Source organism: Oncorhynchus mykiss, chromosome 27 (genome assembly GCF_013265735.2).
Source record: "Oncorhynchus mykiss isolate Arlee chromosome 27, USDA_OmykA_1.1, whole genome shotgun sequence".
Taxonomy (NCBI): Eukaryota; Metazoa; Chordata; class Actinopteri; order Salmoniformes; family Salmonidae; genus Oncorhynchus; species Oncorhynchus mykiss.
In genome coordinates, this window is record NC_048591.1 from 27,707,196 (window position 1) to 27,720,125 (window position 12,930).

At 43.6% G+C, this 12,930-nt stretch overlaps 1 protein-coding gene across 1 annotated transcript in view; it reads right to left on the bottom strand.

The window, feature by feature from the left end:
• LOC118944649 overlaps nt 1–12,930 on the bottom strand; it is a 35,875-nt gene that overhangs the window by 4,542 nt on the left and 18,403 nt on the right. The window contains exons 4-7 of the mRNA XM_036964653.1: nt 3,817–3,964; nt 3,685–3,721; nt 3,169–3,452; nt 1,860–2,920 (exon numbers count right to left, since the gene is read on the bottom strand). Coding sequence (XP_036820548.1) covers nt 1,860–2,920; nt 3,169–3,452; nt 3,685–3,721; nt 3,817–3,964 — 1,530 coding nt within the window. The remainder of the gene's footprint in view (nt 1–1,859; nt 2,921–3,168; nt 3,453–3,684; nt 3,722–3,816; nt 3,965–12,930) is intronic.

Consider the following 12,930-nt stretch of genomic DNA (forward strand, 5'->3'; position numbering starts at 1 on the left):
TGCAGCATTGGAGGTCCCACTTATTGTCATGCTGATGGCGGAGAAAGATGGCAGAAGGTAGGACTTACCACTCAGTAGACTGCCTATATCAGTTACAGTTCCGGTTGGAGATGACCCTCTGCTTTGTGCATCAGAAACCACAGAGTCCATGACCTGGCTTACCATTACTTTGGTAAACAGGCTGACTGTGTCACTAAATGCTGATGTAGAAAAATAACATGAAATCCTATCTTCAGATACGCTAGCCGGCACACTAACTCCCTGAGCCAAACTCATTGAAGCTGTAGAGGGCACAAGGCTAGGAAGCAAGAGGCGCTTCACAGACTCCTCTGCAAAAAGCTGAACCAGCTTGTAAGCTGTGTGCTTCCCCACCGTCTTGTCATTCCTCTTCAGCTCAGTAAGGACTGTATCGGATGCACTCTTTCCAGCCGCCACTGTCAGAACCAGAGGGGTCAAGTTGCTCTCAGAAATGATGCGGTTGACTTGGTGAGTAAGATCACGTGAGAGAGCACCAACCCTACCCTGAGATATGAGCTCCTCCAGTCTTGCTATTGCAGCTGTTAGATCAGGGTGGAATGCAACCTCCCCTTCTTCCTCTGGATGTACCTCCTTTATGATGGTATCCACTATTGCAGACATGCTTTCCCTGGCATCACACACCAATGTTTTTGGCTTAGTAGATTTGCCCATGTCGATGACTGAGCATCTCACAATGGGCTGAGTAATACTCTCTGGTAAATCAGAAGAGATGGGAGTGCCAGGGAGTGAAAATTCCCACTCTGACTTCTTTGATCTGGCAGATGAGGATGACAACGAGGAGGAAGAACGCTGTGGCGCTTGATAGATCAGTTCCTCACCACATTCACTGCTTACCCTTTCAACATCCTTCAGCATCATTCCAACCACATTCTCTATTTGTGAAAGCGCAGTCACCGTTTGGTCAGATTTTGACAGCTCTTTCTGAATTGAAACCAGAATATGGCTGAGGGTCTTTTTGGCTTGAGCCGTTGTTGCTTTGACTTGATTTTGCCATGTAAAATAATTCCTCATCTTTGTCTTCACATTGTGGTAAATAGTCTTTGCAGTTGTCCAGATCTTCTTCTCAGATACTTCCAAACCAGACTGTGAGCCTTTGGGTGTGGCCTCAGTGTACTCTGAGGTTTTCTCATCACTCTGTTGAAGCATAGAGTCTGCCTGCCATAGAGTAGTAGAAGACTCTGTGGGTGGGAAAAGGCTCTTCATGTCATTTGTAATTGATCCAACGATTTCAAAAGCAGTTATATCTGTATGCCTTAAGGAAATTGTTGATTTTGCTGGCAACATCTGAGAATCTGTCTGGCTGGAACTGACTTTGCTGGGAAAGCTACTGACTGATTTGATCAGTATTTTTCGCACTTCGTTGGTAGCGTTCATCTGGAACTCCTCACTGGAGAGTTTCTCAATGACTGAGGCTGGAGTATCTCTTAATCCTTCCAACCATGAAGAACCATCTTCTAGATAAGACATGACACTGTCCAAAAAGCCACAGACTTCAAGGGAGTTGTAAGAGGAACCCTCTGCAACAGATGATGTGCATTCCAAATCTGCCACCTCTGACCTATACATGGTCACAATCTGGGACAAGACCTCTTTGGTGCAGGGCACCATGTTGGAATCACAGAGAGACAGTAATGGTTGAGAGTTCTCACTTTGGCATTTACGGAGAGAACCAAGTCCTGTTGAGTTGACCACTTGCAGTATTGCCTCACTCTTACTGGTTTCAGGTTGCTCTGGTGTTTTCTCTCCTACAGAGTCAGTTGAATCACATCCATCAGATAAAGAAGATGAACTACGTTCTGATATAGGGGATTCACTCCTACATGGGGAAGGCAAGCTCAGGACTGAAACAGGCAGATCACTGGAGTCAGTATGCTCCAGAAGCACAGCACTGGAGTCAGCTTTTTCCATAAGTTCTTCCCCTTGGACTGGAGCTCCACCCATTCGGAGGAACAATGTGTCCAGCTTTGCCTGAAGTCTCTCGCAGAGTCTACGAGCTGCATGGAAGGGTTTCCGCTTTGTCGTACAGTGTCCCACTTGGGTATCTCTCTGGGTGCTTGTTGGCTGATCTAATTCAGCATACTGCACAATGTCCTTGACATCTTCAACAAAGTTATCAATTATTTTTGATGCCTCAGATTCTACTTTGGTCTGTATGAGCTCAGTGGCCGCAGAATCAAGGATCCTGTCAGATGGGCTAGATGCATTCATCAAGCTTGGAGTGGTACTAAACGAATGAGAAAGTTGAACCATACCAGAGATATCGCTCATTAACCTTCTCACAAGAATTTCACTCACAGCCTTTGAGGCTTTGGTCTTGAACTTCACACTAAACAGAGTGCCAAGATTTTGCATCATTGCTTTGCAAGATGTACATATTATGTTCAGCTCCTCTGGAACAGGAGAGTCTTCAACATCCAGGTGCTCCACTACAAGGTCACTGCCAGATGCCAACATTTTAACTTTCACAGCCACTTCTCGAAAAACCTTAGCCAATTCCGGATCTTCTTTTTCCAATTCACCCACCATCTCTGCGATAACAGTCATCACTTCTTCTGTTGCAGGTGGAATGCATGACTCTAATACAGAGGTAGAGCTCTGGTCCTCTGGGGTGGTGTGATCATCAAAACATTTCTGGACCATGTTGACCATTTGTTCAGCGGCCTGGGTACCAGAAGAAATAGGGGAGGACCGCCCTGAAATGGCTCTGCTGATGGTCGCAGAGAGGGCAGAGTTAAGCTGTTCGACCACCACCTTGATAAGACCAACAGTCAGCTCAGGTGGGCAAGAGGACAGGATATTATGATCAGACAGTTGCTCCTGGACACTTTTGATGATTCTGTCCTCTGTCATTCCCAGGAGGACTTTCACTGAGGTCTGGGAACTTTAAAACGAACAAGCAAAGCATGATAATTCCTGTCTTAACTTGGCAAATCGGTCAAGCGTTGTAATTTTAGTATTCTAAATATCTACATGTCCTTTTGATCGCTTTACATGCTCATTCATTTGAATATGCTCAAAGGCTGATACATTACATTTTGTACTACATCAGATAGAGTAAATTGCATTGGCTAACACTGGGATAGATGATCTCGGTGAAATCCATACATGAAAACCTTGAGGGGAACATACCTCTTAGAAGAGGGTGTTAGGGACCTGAGATGTTGAGCCCCTGTGCCGCCCTTATACATTTTCTTCGCCAGATATCTAACTTCCTGGATGAGCTCCAGTCTTTCCTGATCAAAGGCAGCAAAGGATCTTGCACTGCCACCCCTCTTGGGTGAGTCAGTGTCGTCGTCAGCAAAGTCCTTTACCCCAAGTACGCGGGCCAGGGCTGGCAGCAGGATCTGCAGGGTGGTCTGTGCGATGAAGGTTACAATTGTCTTGCACAATTTGGCAAGCTGTTCCTTCGTCATCTGTTTTGAACAAACAGAACAAAAACAGTCTTTTCAATGGAACTGTGATGTAAAGTATTCTAGATCGAACAGAATGCATTTGATCAACATTGTTATTCTTGTCTGTGACTGAATTCAAAGTTTGATGAAGTCTGACAGAGAACATGAATAACAGAATATGACTTGATGGCTAATCTCTGAATTCAACAGATCATTGACACATCAAAGGTCAAAGGCAGGTAGGGAAACTTACAGGGTTTTTTAGTCCTTTGTAGATCACTTGCCACTGCCTAGAAAATTAAAAATAAGTGTTTTAGTTAGTGTTTAGTTCCCACTGCACAATATTTCATAAATGTTGAACATTACAGAAAAACTTTTAACATACTCATCAGTAAGATTGCGCAGGAATGAGATGAGGATTGGGTAGGAGTATTCCATCTCATCCTTGTTGCCTGGGCCGAATGCAGCCTGAACAGCTTTCTTCTCCAGGAGCTCAATTACAGATCCTCTATCCAGGTGTTTATTCCTGGAGACTAAAGATGTGATGCCGTAGAGGAAGTAGAAACAAAATTAAAGAGAAATCAGAAGTTTTATCTCTTAATACTCTGATTTCATTGTTTTAGGGTTTTAGAATAGGCCTATTTGAATAAAGCTATCTATGTGACCTTTCTTACTGATTACAGTAGACTACAGTTTCATTGAAAATGGATAGCACAACCTGCACATCACAGACAGAATAGAGAAACAATGTAGTACTACAGAGGTAAATCTCTGACCTGCATCGTTGTCAGTGCCCAGCTTCCTTGACTTCTTGCCACTCTTCTTCCTTTTTGCCTAGGATAGAACAGAACAGATTCTAGATCTCAAATGATGGCAGACATGTAACACCAGGGCCCGTATACATAAAGTTCATCAGATAAGGTGTGTGCTCAACCTTGCCCAAATAATTGTATTCATTATGATCTCAAATGCAAAACTGATCCTAGATAAGCACTCCTACTCTGAGACAATTTATGAATAGGCAATGGGCCAGGTCAAAGCAGCTCTTAAAACACGTTTTGAAAACAGCTACTACGTATGTTGTTATCTGAGATATATAGATATCTATGGTATGACTGCTATCAGGTACAGAGTGTAACCCAGTAGGCCTATTATGTGCTCTGTCACTCCTGCCATCTTACCTTCCTTCCCTTCTTGGCCTCCTCTTTGGGCGTGGCCACCGGTTCTTCCTCAACAACTTCCTTTCCTTCCCTCTGAGGATCACCATCCTCGCTCTGTGCTACCTGAAGGACAGACATTCCAATAAGTAATAATATGTCAATGTCAGAGTAGATCTGTGCAGAGGACATCATAAATAGAGCTACAGCCATATCAGAGCTAAGCTGGTGACTTTATAAAGAATGGTACATTTGCTTTACAATATGTTATAGCTTTTTACAATAAATATCCGCTTATATTGCTTTACCCTTTTTTACTTTCCCCCCAATATTGTATGAAGTAATTTAGCTTACCCTTTCTTCATCCATTCAAGCTATTTTATATCTCAAAAAGCATGTCCTTGTCTGTGTTGGTTACATTCAAGTTGAGTTCAGGTCGAGAGTGAGGACAATATTGCAAGCAGGGACTGTAATTTAGGGCTACATGCTACGTCATGGAACGTTAGACCTTTATGACATCACAAATAGTATTTTTTAGGAAGAGCGCGGGAAAGGTTACTTGCCCACTCAGTAGGACTAGCTAATATTGACAGAAATTTCCCCGTCAAACGTTTTCGATTGCCTACCCCTACGCCTTCCATCGAACATGGTCCTGCCTTTGCAATATTGTCTCTCTTGTGGATTTACTTACGTATGACATGTAGGCTTACTGTGTCGGATCAAGTTGATTGATCTGTCCTAGTCAGCCTTAGGTTGAACCCAAAATCTTCTGGGAAATATTTGTTAATACTATTCATTTTAATATCGTTTTATTCTTTGATTTAGTCCCAATCCAATCCTATTGTTGGCTGCCAATCCCCACCAAATATGTCATTGTAGGACATACTGTAGCGGGAGAAAGTGAGAGCTGCAACGCGGACGCTTTCGGTGGCTCCTTCAGTGCAGAGGCAAGCCGTATGCCAGAGCCACTAAAGCCCGGGCTTGTGAGGCAGTAGTCTACAACGCTGACAGGCAACACCTTGTCATTTTATTAACTCACTAGAATTACCTTGTCTTCTTCATTCATTTCGATTGCACTTCCTTTCGTGGTGAAATTAGTTTTGATTACTATTAACTTTAATCCACAGAGTTTAAGTGTTTATGTTGCCCACGTCATCATGTGATGCTGTGAGCAAACAATTTATGCCCAGCCTTCCTAGATAGGCCTGGGCTGCATAACACTATGAATCTGGGAAAACATAACACTTAAAAAAAAGTTTTACAGTGCAAAAATAGCGTAGGCCTACTTGTGTACTATTCAAATCCACATTAAAGCCACACCTCTTCACACAGACGTACCCAGATTCTGTTGTTTTAGCTTTAACCTCTGTTAAATTCACTTCCCTGGTTAATCTGTCATCATGTTTCGTGTTCTCCATGGTTAATCTGTCTCTATGTTTAGTGCACTTTAATATAGCCTGTTTACTTATTTGAATGTTTGATTATATTTCTTTTTATCCTGCAGATTTTGTTGTGGATTTAAATTGACTTTGGGTGTCTTGAAAATCACTTAAAATAGCACTGTTGGGGATCACGTGACCCTTGGACGAGATGGCCGCATGAACTAAGAGCTCCGCACAAGTAGTTTCCAATTCCTAATCTTACCTCCACTCCAAGTTGTTAGTGTTTAAATACTGGAGATACAAGGAGATATCTGTGTGTCTGGAAATCTGATACCGGAGAGCAGAGGGGGTCGTGAAAGAAGAGAACAGAGGGGGTCAGTCTTATGGCTGGGTGTATGTGTTCTTGCGATGGAATGTCTTTGTTTATATGAGCTATGTGTATGAATATTTATATAACAAATCACCCTCTTCACGTCTATTAGACGTGAAAACTATAGTGCAATGGTGGTGGTTGCATTCGTGGGTATACATAAGGTGGTGCTTCTAACCTTGTCTGGTGTGCATGGTGGGTCTGGGTGGGTCTGCTACGTTTGGGACGGGAGTGATTGGAAGGAGTGATATCAGGAACGGAGTTAGGGACATGTGTAGGGGTTGGTGTACGTGTTGTGGCAGGGTGAAATAGTTGTTCAATTAACCATGTGAAAGTGCCCAGGGACACCCCAGATATCAGTAAGAATATCACCAATAAAGGGCCAGATATCCCCAGCCTCACCCAGGGAGGGAGAAATGTCCCTCTAACTGGGTGAGGCTCCTTTTTCAGGGGAGGCGGAGTTTAATGCCGCATCACCTGAGGAAGGAGTGTCTTCATTTGGAATCGAATTTAGGCCGCTCAAATCAGCTCTGACTTCAGTCAGTGTTCTGGAAGGAGTTGGGGCTAGGGTGCAATGTGTCAGGTGGTGCCAAGGTGCGCCTGATTTACCTTTGACCTGGACTGAGTGTGAAGTAACCTCCTTCACTTCGTACGGTCCAGTCCACCTGGGTTCCAGCCACTTTCTCTTGTGGACTTTAACCCTCACCCAGTCACCAACCTTTACCTTCAGTAGTGGCGTGTCCCCCGGCAGCTCCCCCTCCTGGACCTTGTGAACCTGGGTAGAGAGTGCTGCAGAGAGAACCGTCAGTTTTTTCACATAATTAGACATTACAATTTGTTGTACATCAAGGGCGGGCATATGACCTCCCTCCCTTGGTGGACCATGCATGACTCTACCAGTCATTATCCCATGAGGCACATACTTTAGCTATCTTAGCTTTTGCTTTTGGTTTGACGTTCCACCAGATTTTGGGATTGGGGCCTGTACACAGATCCAAATCTGTGGGTTATGCCAAATCTTTCTTCCACCTGTCTCAGGTGTTAGTTACTGTAATGTGAGCCATTTGTCAAATTTGATTTGTCTTGGGATGCCATACCTGGGTATTAGTTTGGTTTGTAGCCACTTAAAGACTGACCTAGCATCCTCCCCTTTTGTTGGTATTGCCTCTACCCATTTGGAGAACCTATCTACTATAACTAGGAGATAGCGTTTGCCTTTAGATAAATTGTCGGGGCCCATGTCGGTGTAGTCTATACTAATGTCCTGAAAACATGCATTAGGTACTAAGTATGAGCCCATTGGTGTTCGATATGGTTTCTTTGGGTTGTGTCTGTCACAAACATTGCATTCGTCACAAAATAAATCATCGTCATAAAATAAGTCAGTCATATTTTTATGTGAGGGTGCCACCAGATGTGCGAGGCCTTTTGGAGGGTCTTTAGTTTGCCTTCGTGTGTGGGGCCATGTGTTTCTCATAAAAGTTCTGGGTCCATCAGTGTGGACTGCTTCATGGGCATGGGCTGAGTCTGTATAGATATTCACAGTCTTTCCTTTTCCTCTGATGATGGCCTGCGTCAATCCGATGATTTCAGCTAATTTGGGCCGATGCTGGTTGAGGGATGATGGCTGATTGAAGGGTGACATCACGAGGTGAGCTGTTTTTTCAATGGCTTTTGCTACTGCAGCAACGTATCTGGAGCATGTTGACTGTCCTACCTCAATGTGGTCAAGTTTGGAAGAGTAGTACATCAAGACCCTTCTCTCCCCCTCTTGTTTCTGGAATAGGACGGATGAGGTGAATCCTTCCCTTTCAGAAACATCCAAATGGAACTTGTTCTTATAGTCAGGTGCAGTCAGAGCTGCTGCCGCTGATAGATCTGTTTTCAGGAGTGCTATGGCTGTTGATGCTTCAGCCGTCCAGGCCATGGGTGCATGGAGGTTCCTTGATCGTAGGATGACCGGTGCTGCCACCCCCTCTGGGCCACACATAATGGTACAACAGCTGATAGGTGGGGTCAGGTGCATCATGTCTTCGTCCCAGTCTGCAGTGTAGAGGCAGTCATCAGTTTCTGTTGCATTGAGTGTGCAATGGATCTCAGCTTGGGGAGTCTTATATGGGTGCAGAGTGTAGATTTGAGCTTTCAGTTGGTTGAACTTAAACTGGATGTGAGGGGTGGCAGGCCCTGTGGGTAGGCATTTTAGCCAGTACACTTCTTGGGTTTCAGACAGTGTGGGCATCGGCAGGAGTGGCATCCTCATCATTCTTACTGGGCGATCAGGTATTGAAGTGGGAGGGTTGGTTGTAATCTTGCTGCTCCTGCTGCATGTGTCTAGGAGAGGGTCCTCTTCCTCTTCCTGGTGCCCCTCCACGTCCTCTTTCTCTCCATTGCTGTTGCTGCGGGGAGAGTGGTTTCTTGCAATATCTGGCATAGTGACCGGGAATTCCGCAGTTATACCACTGGTAGTTTCCCCCTCTGTATGGTCCAGTGTAGGGGCCTCGTTGAGCCCGTTGCAGTTGCAGGATATACCGCTGTGGGGGAGGGTAATGGGGTGGTGGGGCTGCCTGCTGTTGGATCATCTGAGAGACAGTCTGTGCTACGATCTGAGTGTTATCTGGCTGCTCCCCTTGGTCTTGAGTTTCTACTGCAATCATTTGTTTGGGCGTGGTGGCTGCAGACATTTTATCTAATTCGTCTGATAATGTGTATAATGCGTTATCTAGGTTTTAGTCAGTCCTTTGTGTGGTGTTTATCGCTATCTTTGTATACCCAGCCCGTCCTTGATCGAGACCAGGGATGTACTGTGGTGCTGGCTCAAACTTCTCTCGCCCCCACCCTGGCACAGAAAGATCTTATCAGTAATGTGGTTGCAGTTACGTGTGTGCCTCTCCGGCATGTAATTCGAATCTGTTCAGCGATTTGTTTAGGTCATTTTCTAGAAATGATTCGGCGATTTCCTTTTGGAACAAATATCAGTGAATATATGCGGTTCTATAACAATTTTCAGAGTAATTCTAGCTCTGTAGGAAATATAGATAGAATTTCTAGAAAACTAAGAGTTGTTCAGTGAATTATTTAAATACTTTCTGTAAATAATTCAGTAACTTCCTTTATGAACTTAAATCAGTAAATTTGAGCGATTCTATAGCAATTGTCAGAATAATTCTATCTCTTTAGAAAATATGGATAGAATAAAAAAAACAAAAATCAGTGTGTAGCTTTTAGCATCTGTCAAACAAAGTCTGTACTAAGCTCGGCGGCTTATTTAAATACTTTCTAGAAACAATTCAGTAAGTTCCTTTATGAACTTATATCAGTAAATTCCAGCGATTCTATAGCAATTGTCAGAATAATTTTAAACTTTAGGCAATATCAACAGGAATGAAAAAAGCGAAAATCAGTGTTTTAGCCCGGCTGCTGTCAATCAAAGTTGCACGGCCATTCGACTACTAAGGTAGCTTTGTCTATCAGCACGTGTGCATAATAGCCCAGTTACGTATCCCAACCTAGCGGTTTACTCCGCGACAAACGTTTCTTTCAATTTAATTTCCCCGGTCTTAAAATCATGGAACGTCAACTCTGGTTCATATGTTTTGTTTGATGTGCAATAGCCACCTCATTCCCGATCTCTGTCTTGTGGAACGCCAAACTTACATATCCTGTATCTACTCGACTACACCTCTTACATAACCTATTAAATAATACACAGCTTTTTTAATAGGGCATTTTTCATGCAGATTCATTCAATCCAACCACACCTCCACAAGACCTATTCGATATTATATGTATCAACAGGAGATTTTACTTGCAGATTCGGTTCATCTATCATTCAACTATAACCACACCTCCACAAGACCTTATTCGATAGTACAGAACGTATCAAAATAGGACATTTTTACTTGCAGATTCGGTTCATCTATCATTCATTCATTCATTCGTATGAAATTCTCATTGAATTTCCAACATCCATAATTGTGTCCTTTACGTGTTAAAACACAGCCACTATTTAACGTCACCTCTATACACAACCCAATATATATATATAATTAGGACAGTTTTCTATGCAGATTTCAGAACAAATAGGGTCCCTGGTGGAATTTAACACATTGGTCAATCACAATTCACACATTCCTATTAAAATAACTGAGTATAGGCCAATTAATAAAAAATAAAAATATATATTACAATATTTTTTTATTTTTTATACAAAACAAGATATCTTTAATCAATGCCTTAGGTTCTTATTTAAAAATGTTTTGGCAACGATTCATACTCACGCCCAGTACTTTCTGATCAAAATTTGGTTTAGGCTATAATACAATATGCAGATTTCGATTTAACAGGCTCTGCTCACCTTATTTAGAGCGCTCCGATCAGATTTCCTGAGGCAAGATGAATGGCTCACTCTTCCGTCTGATTTTTTTAGCCGTGATCAGTCTCGTCCTCTCACACTAACTTATCATAGATCGAATTCAAGAATAACCATCCTCTGCTACCAAGTTCTGTTAGTGTTTAAATACTGGAGAGTTGAGACCAAATCACGGATGCTGGACAGAGTGGATTTCAGTTGTAACAAAAGACAGTTTTAATGAGTCAAAGATATCCTGTCCCGCAGTTTTACGTGCACGGATCTAGTTCATATAATTTGGCAAGGAGTCAGGTGAAAAAGAGACCTTATACAAAGGTTACATTCATTTTTATACATAGAATAAAGTAGGTGGAGTCTTGTCGTTTCGGTCTTCTGACTGGTCGGAGGGTTGGAGGCGGGCCTTGCTCTAGCCAGAGCGGGCCCCATTGGTGCACAGCAAAAGTCCTTTGCTCTTGGGACCGGCCAGTAGAGGGGGATGAGATGTGTGTTTATACAAGGAGATATCTGTGTGTCTGGAAATCTGATACCGGAGAGCAGAGGGGGTCGTGAAAGAAGAGAACAGAGGGGGTCAGTCTTATGGCTGGGTGTATGTGTTCTTGCGATGGAATGTCTTTGTTTATATGAGCTATGTGTATGAATATTTATATAACAAAGTTCAAACTCATTTAGCTTTAGTAAGAAAAAGTCATGGCGGCGACACTACAGGTGACATTTTTACCCGGACTTGAGTATTAGCGACAGAAAAGGCCTCCAAGAAGAAGCTAGCTTCAGAAAAAACTAGCGCCATTAGCCAGGAGCAAGAGAACCCGCTCCCCCACGAGGCACAACGAATGCCAACCTCGCACTCTGTCGAAGACATCCTTTCTGAGTTGAGATCCCAACGTACAGAACTAAACACTAAATTAGATGCCATTAACTCTCAGCTCAGTGCGATAGGGGGCAAGGTGACAATCCTGGAAAACGCTTTGCCTGACATCAACAACAAGATAACCATAAACGCGGGGCGCCTGGACGAGGCAGAGGGGCCATGGAAAACTTAGACAGATGCCATGGAAACAATAGCATATGCTAAAAAGAAAATCGAGCATCTGGAAGAGAAAACAGAGGACCTGGAAAACAGGGGGCGAAGGAATAATTGTGTTCTATTCAATCTGGGCGAAAAAGAAGAGGGAAACATGCCACTGATCCGCTACCTGCAAGACAAACTTCCCGAGTGGCTCCACATGTCCACCGACAGGCCCATAGTACTCGAGAGAGCTCACCGAGCACTGAGGCCCCCACCAGCAGCCAGACAACCACCGCGCCCAATCACCATACGTTTCCTGAGATTCACCGACAAGGAACGAGTCCTACAGGCGGCGAAAAACAACACCATCACAGTGGGAAACGCCAAACTCGCTTTACACCAGGACCTGTCAGCTGGAATACGCCGAAAGCGCCGAGAATTCGACGAAGTGAAGAAATACTCCATTGACCGAGGCATCTTCAGGGGATTCAAATACCCAAACGAGCTCAGGATTCTTCACCAAGGAGCCTTGCGACACTTCAAAACTCCCGAAGAGGCAAAACGTTTTTTGAAAGACAATCCTGGCCAATGAGAAACAGACCAATGACTAAATGCGATTAATGCCATTACTAAAGGAGGTAAGACGACATATAGCCGATATCCAGAGACCCACCCCCTAAAGGTCATTATAGCCGTCCAATTTATATTTATTTTCCTTTAACTGAGAGGGATGGGCTGTATAGCCTAACCTAGGCCTACTAATGTTTCAGCCTACTTTTATTTCCCTGTTTTTTTGTTGTTGTTGCTATTATTACTTGGGGTTCCCTATGTCCCTCGGGGGAGGTATATGTAGGCTTGGCTATTGATTTTATTTTTCTCCCCTCTTTTACTGTGGTCTGGACGAGGGCAACTATGTTATTTACTCAATGCGGGGTGGAGAGGATGAGGCATTTCTTTGGTGGGGAGAGGGAGACGTTGTGCGTTGCTAACTGTTCCCGGTTTTTGTTTTATTCGGAACACAGAATTGAGACTGAGCGGGGGGGGTAATAGATCCAACGGGATGTGTCGAGTTGTTTGGGAACTCGGCTGGGGTGTTCAGAGATTATTATTTTATGTACACCATTTATTTTCCTTTTATGTGAACGCAGCTGTAATTACTATCCATTACTACCCAGCGATGACTTGCACTAAAGTTCGATTACTGCTCGATGACGA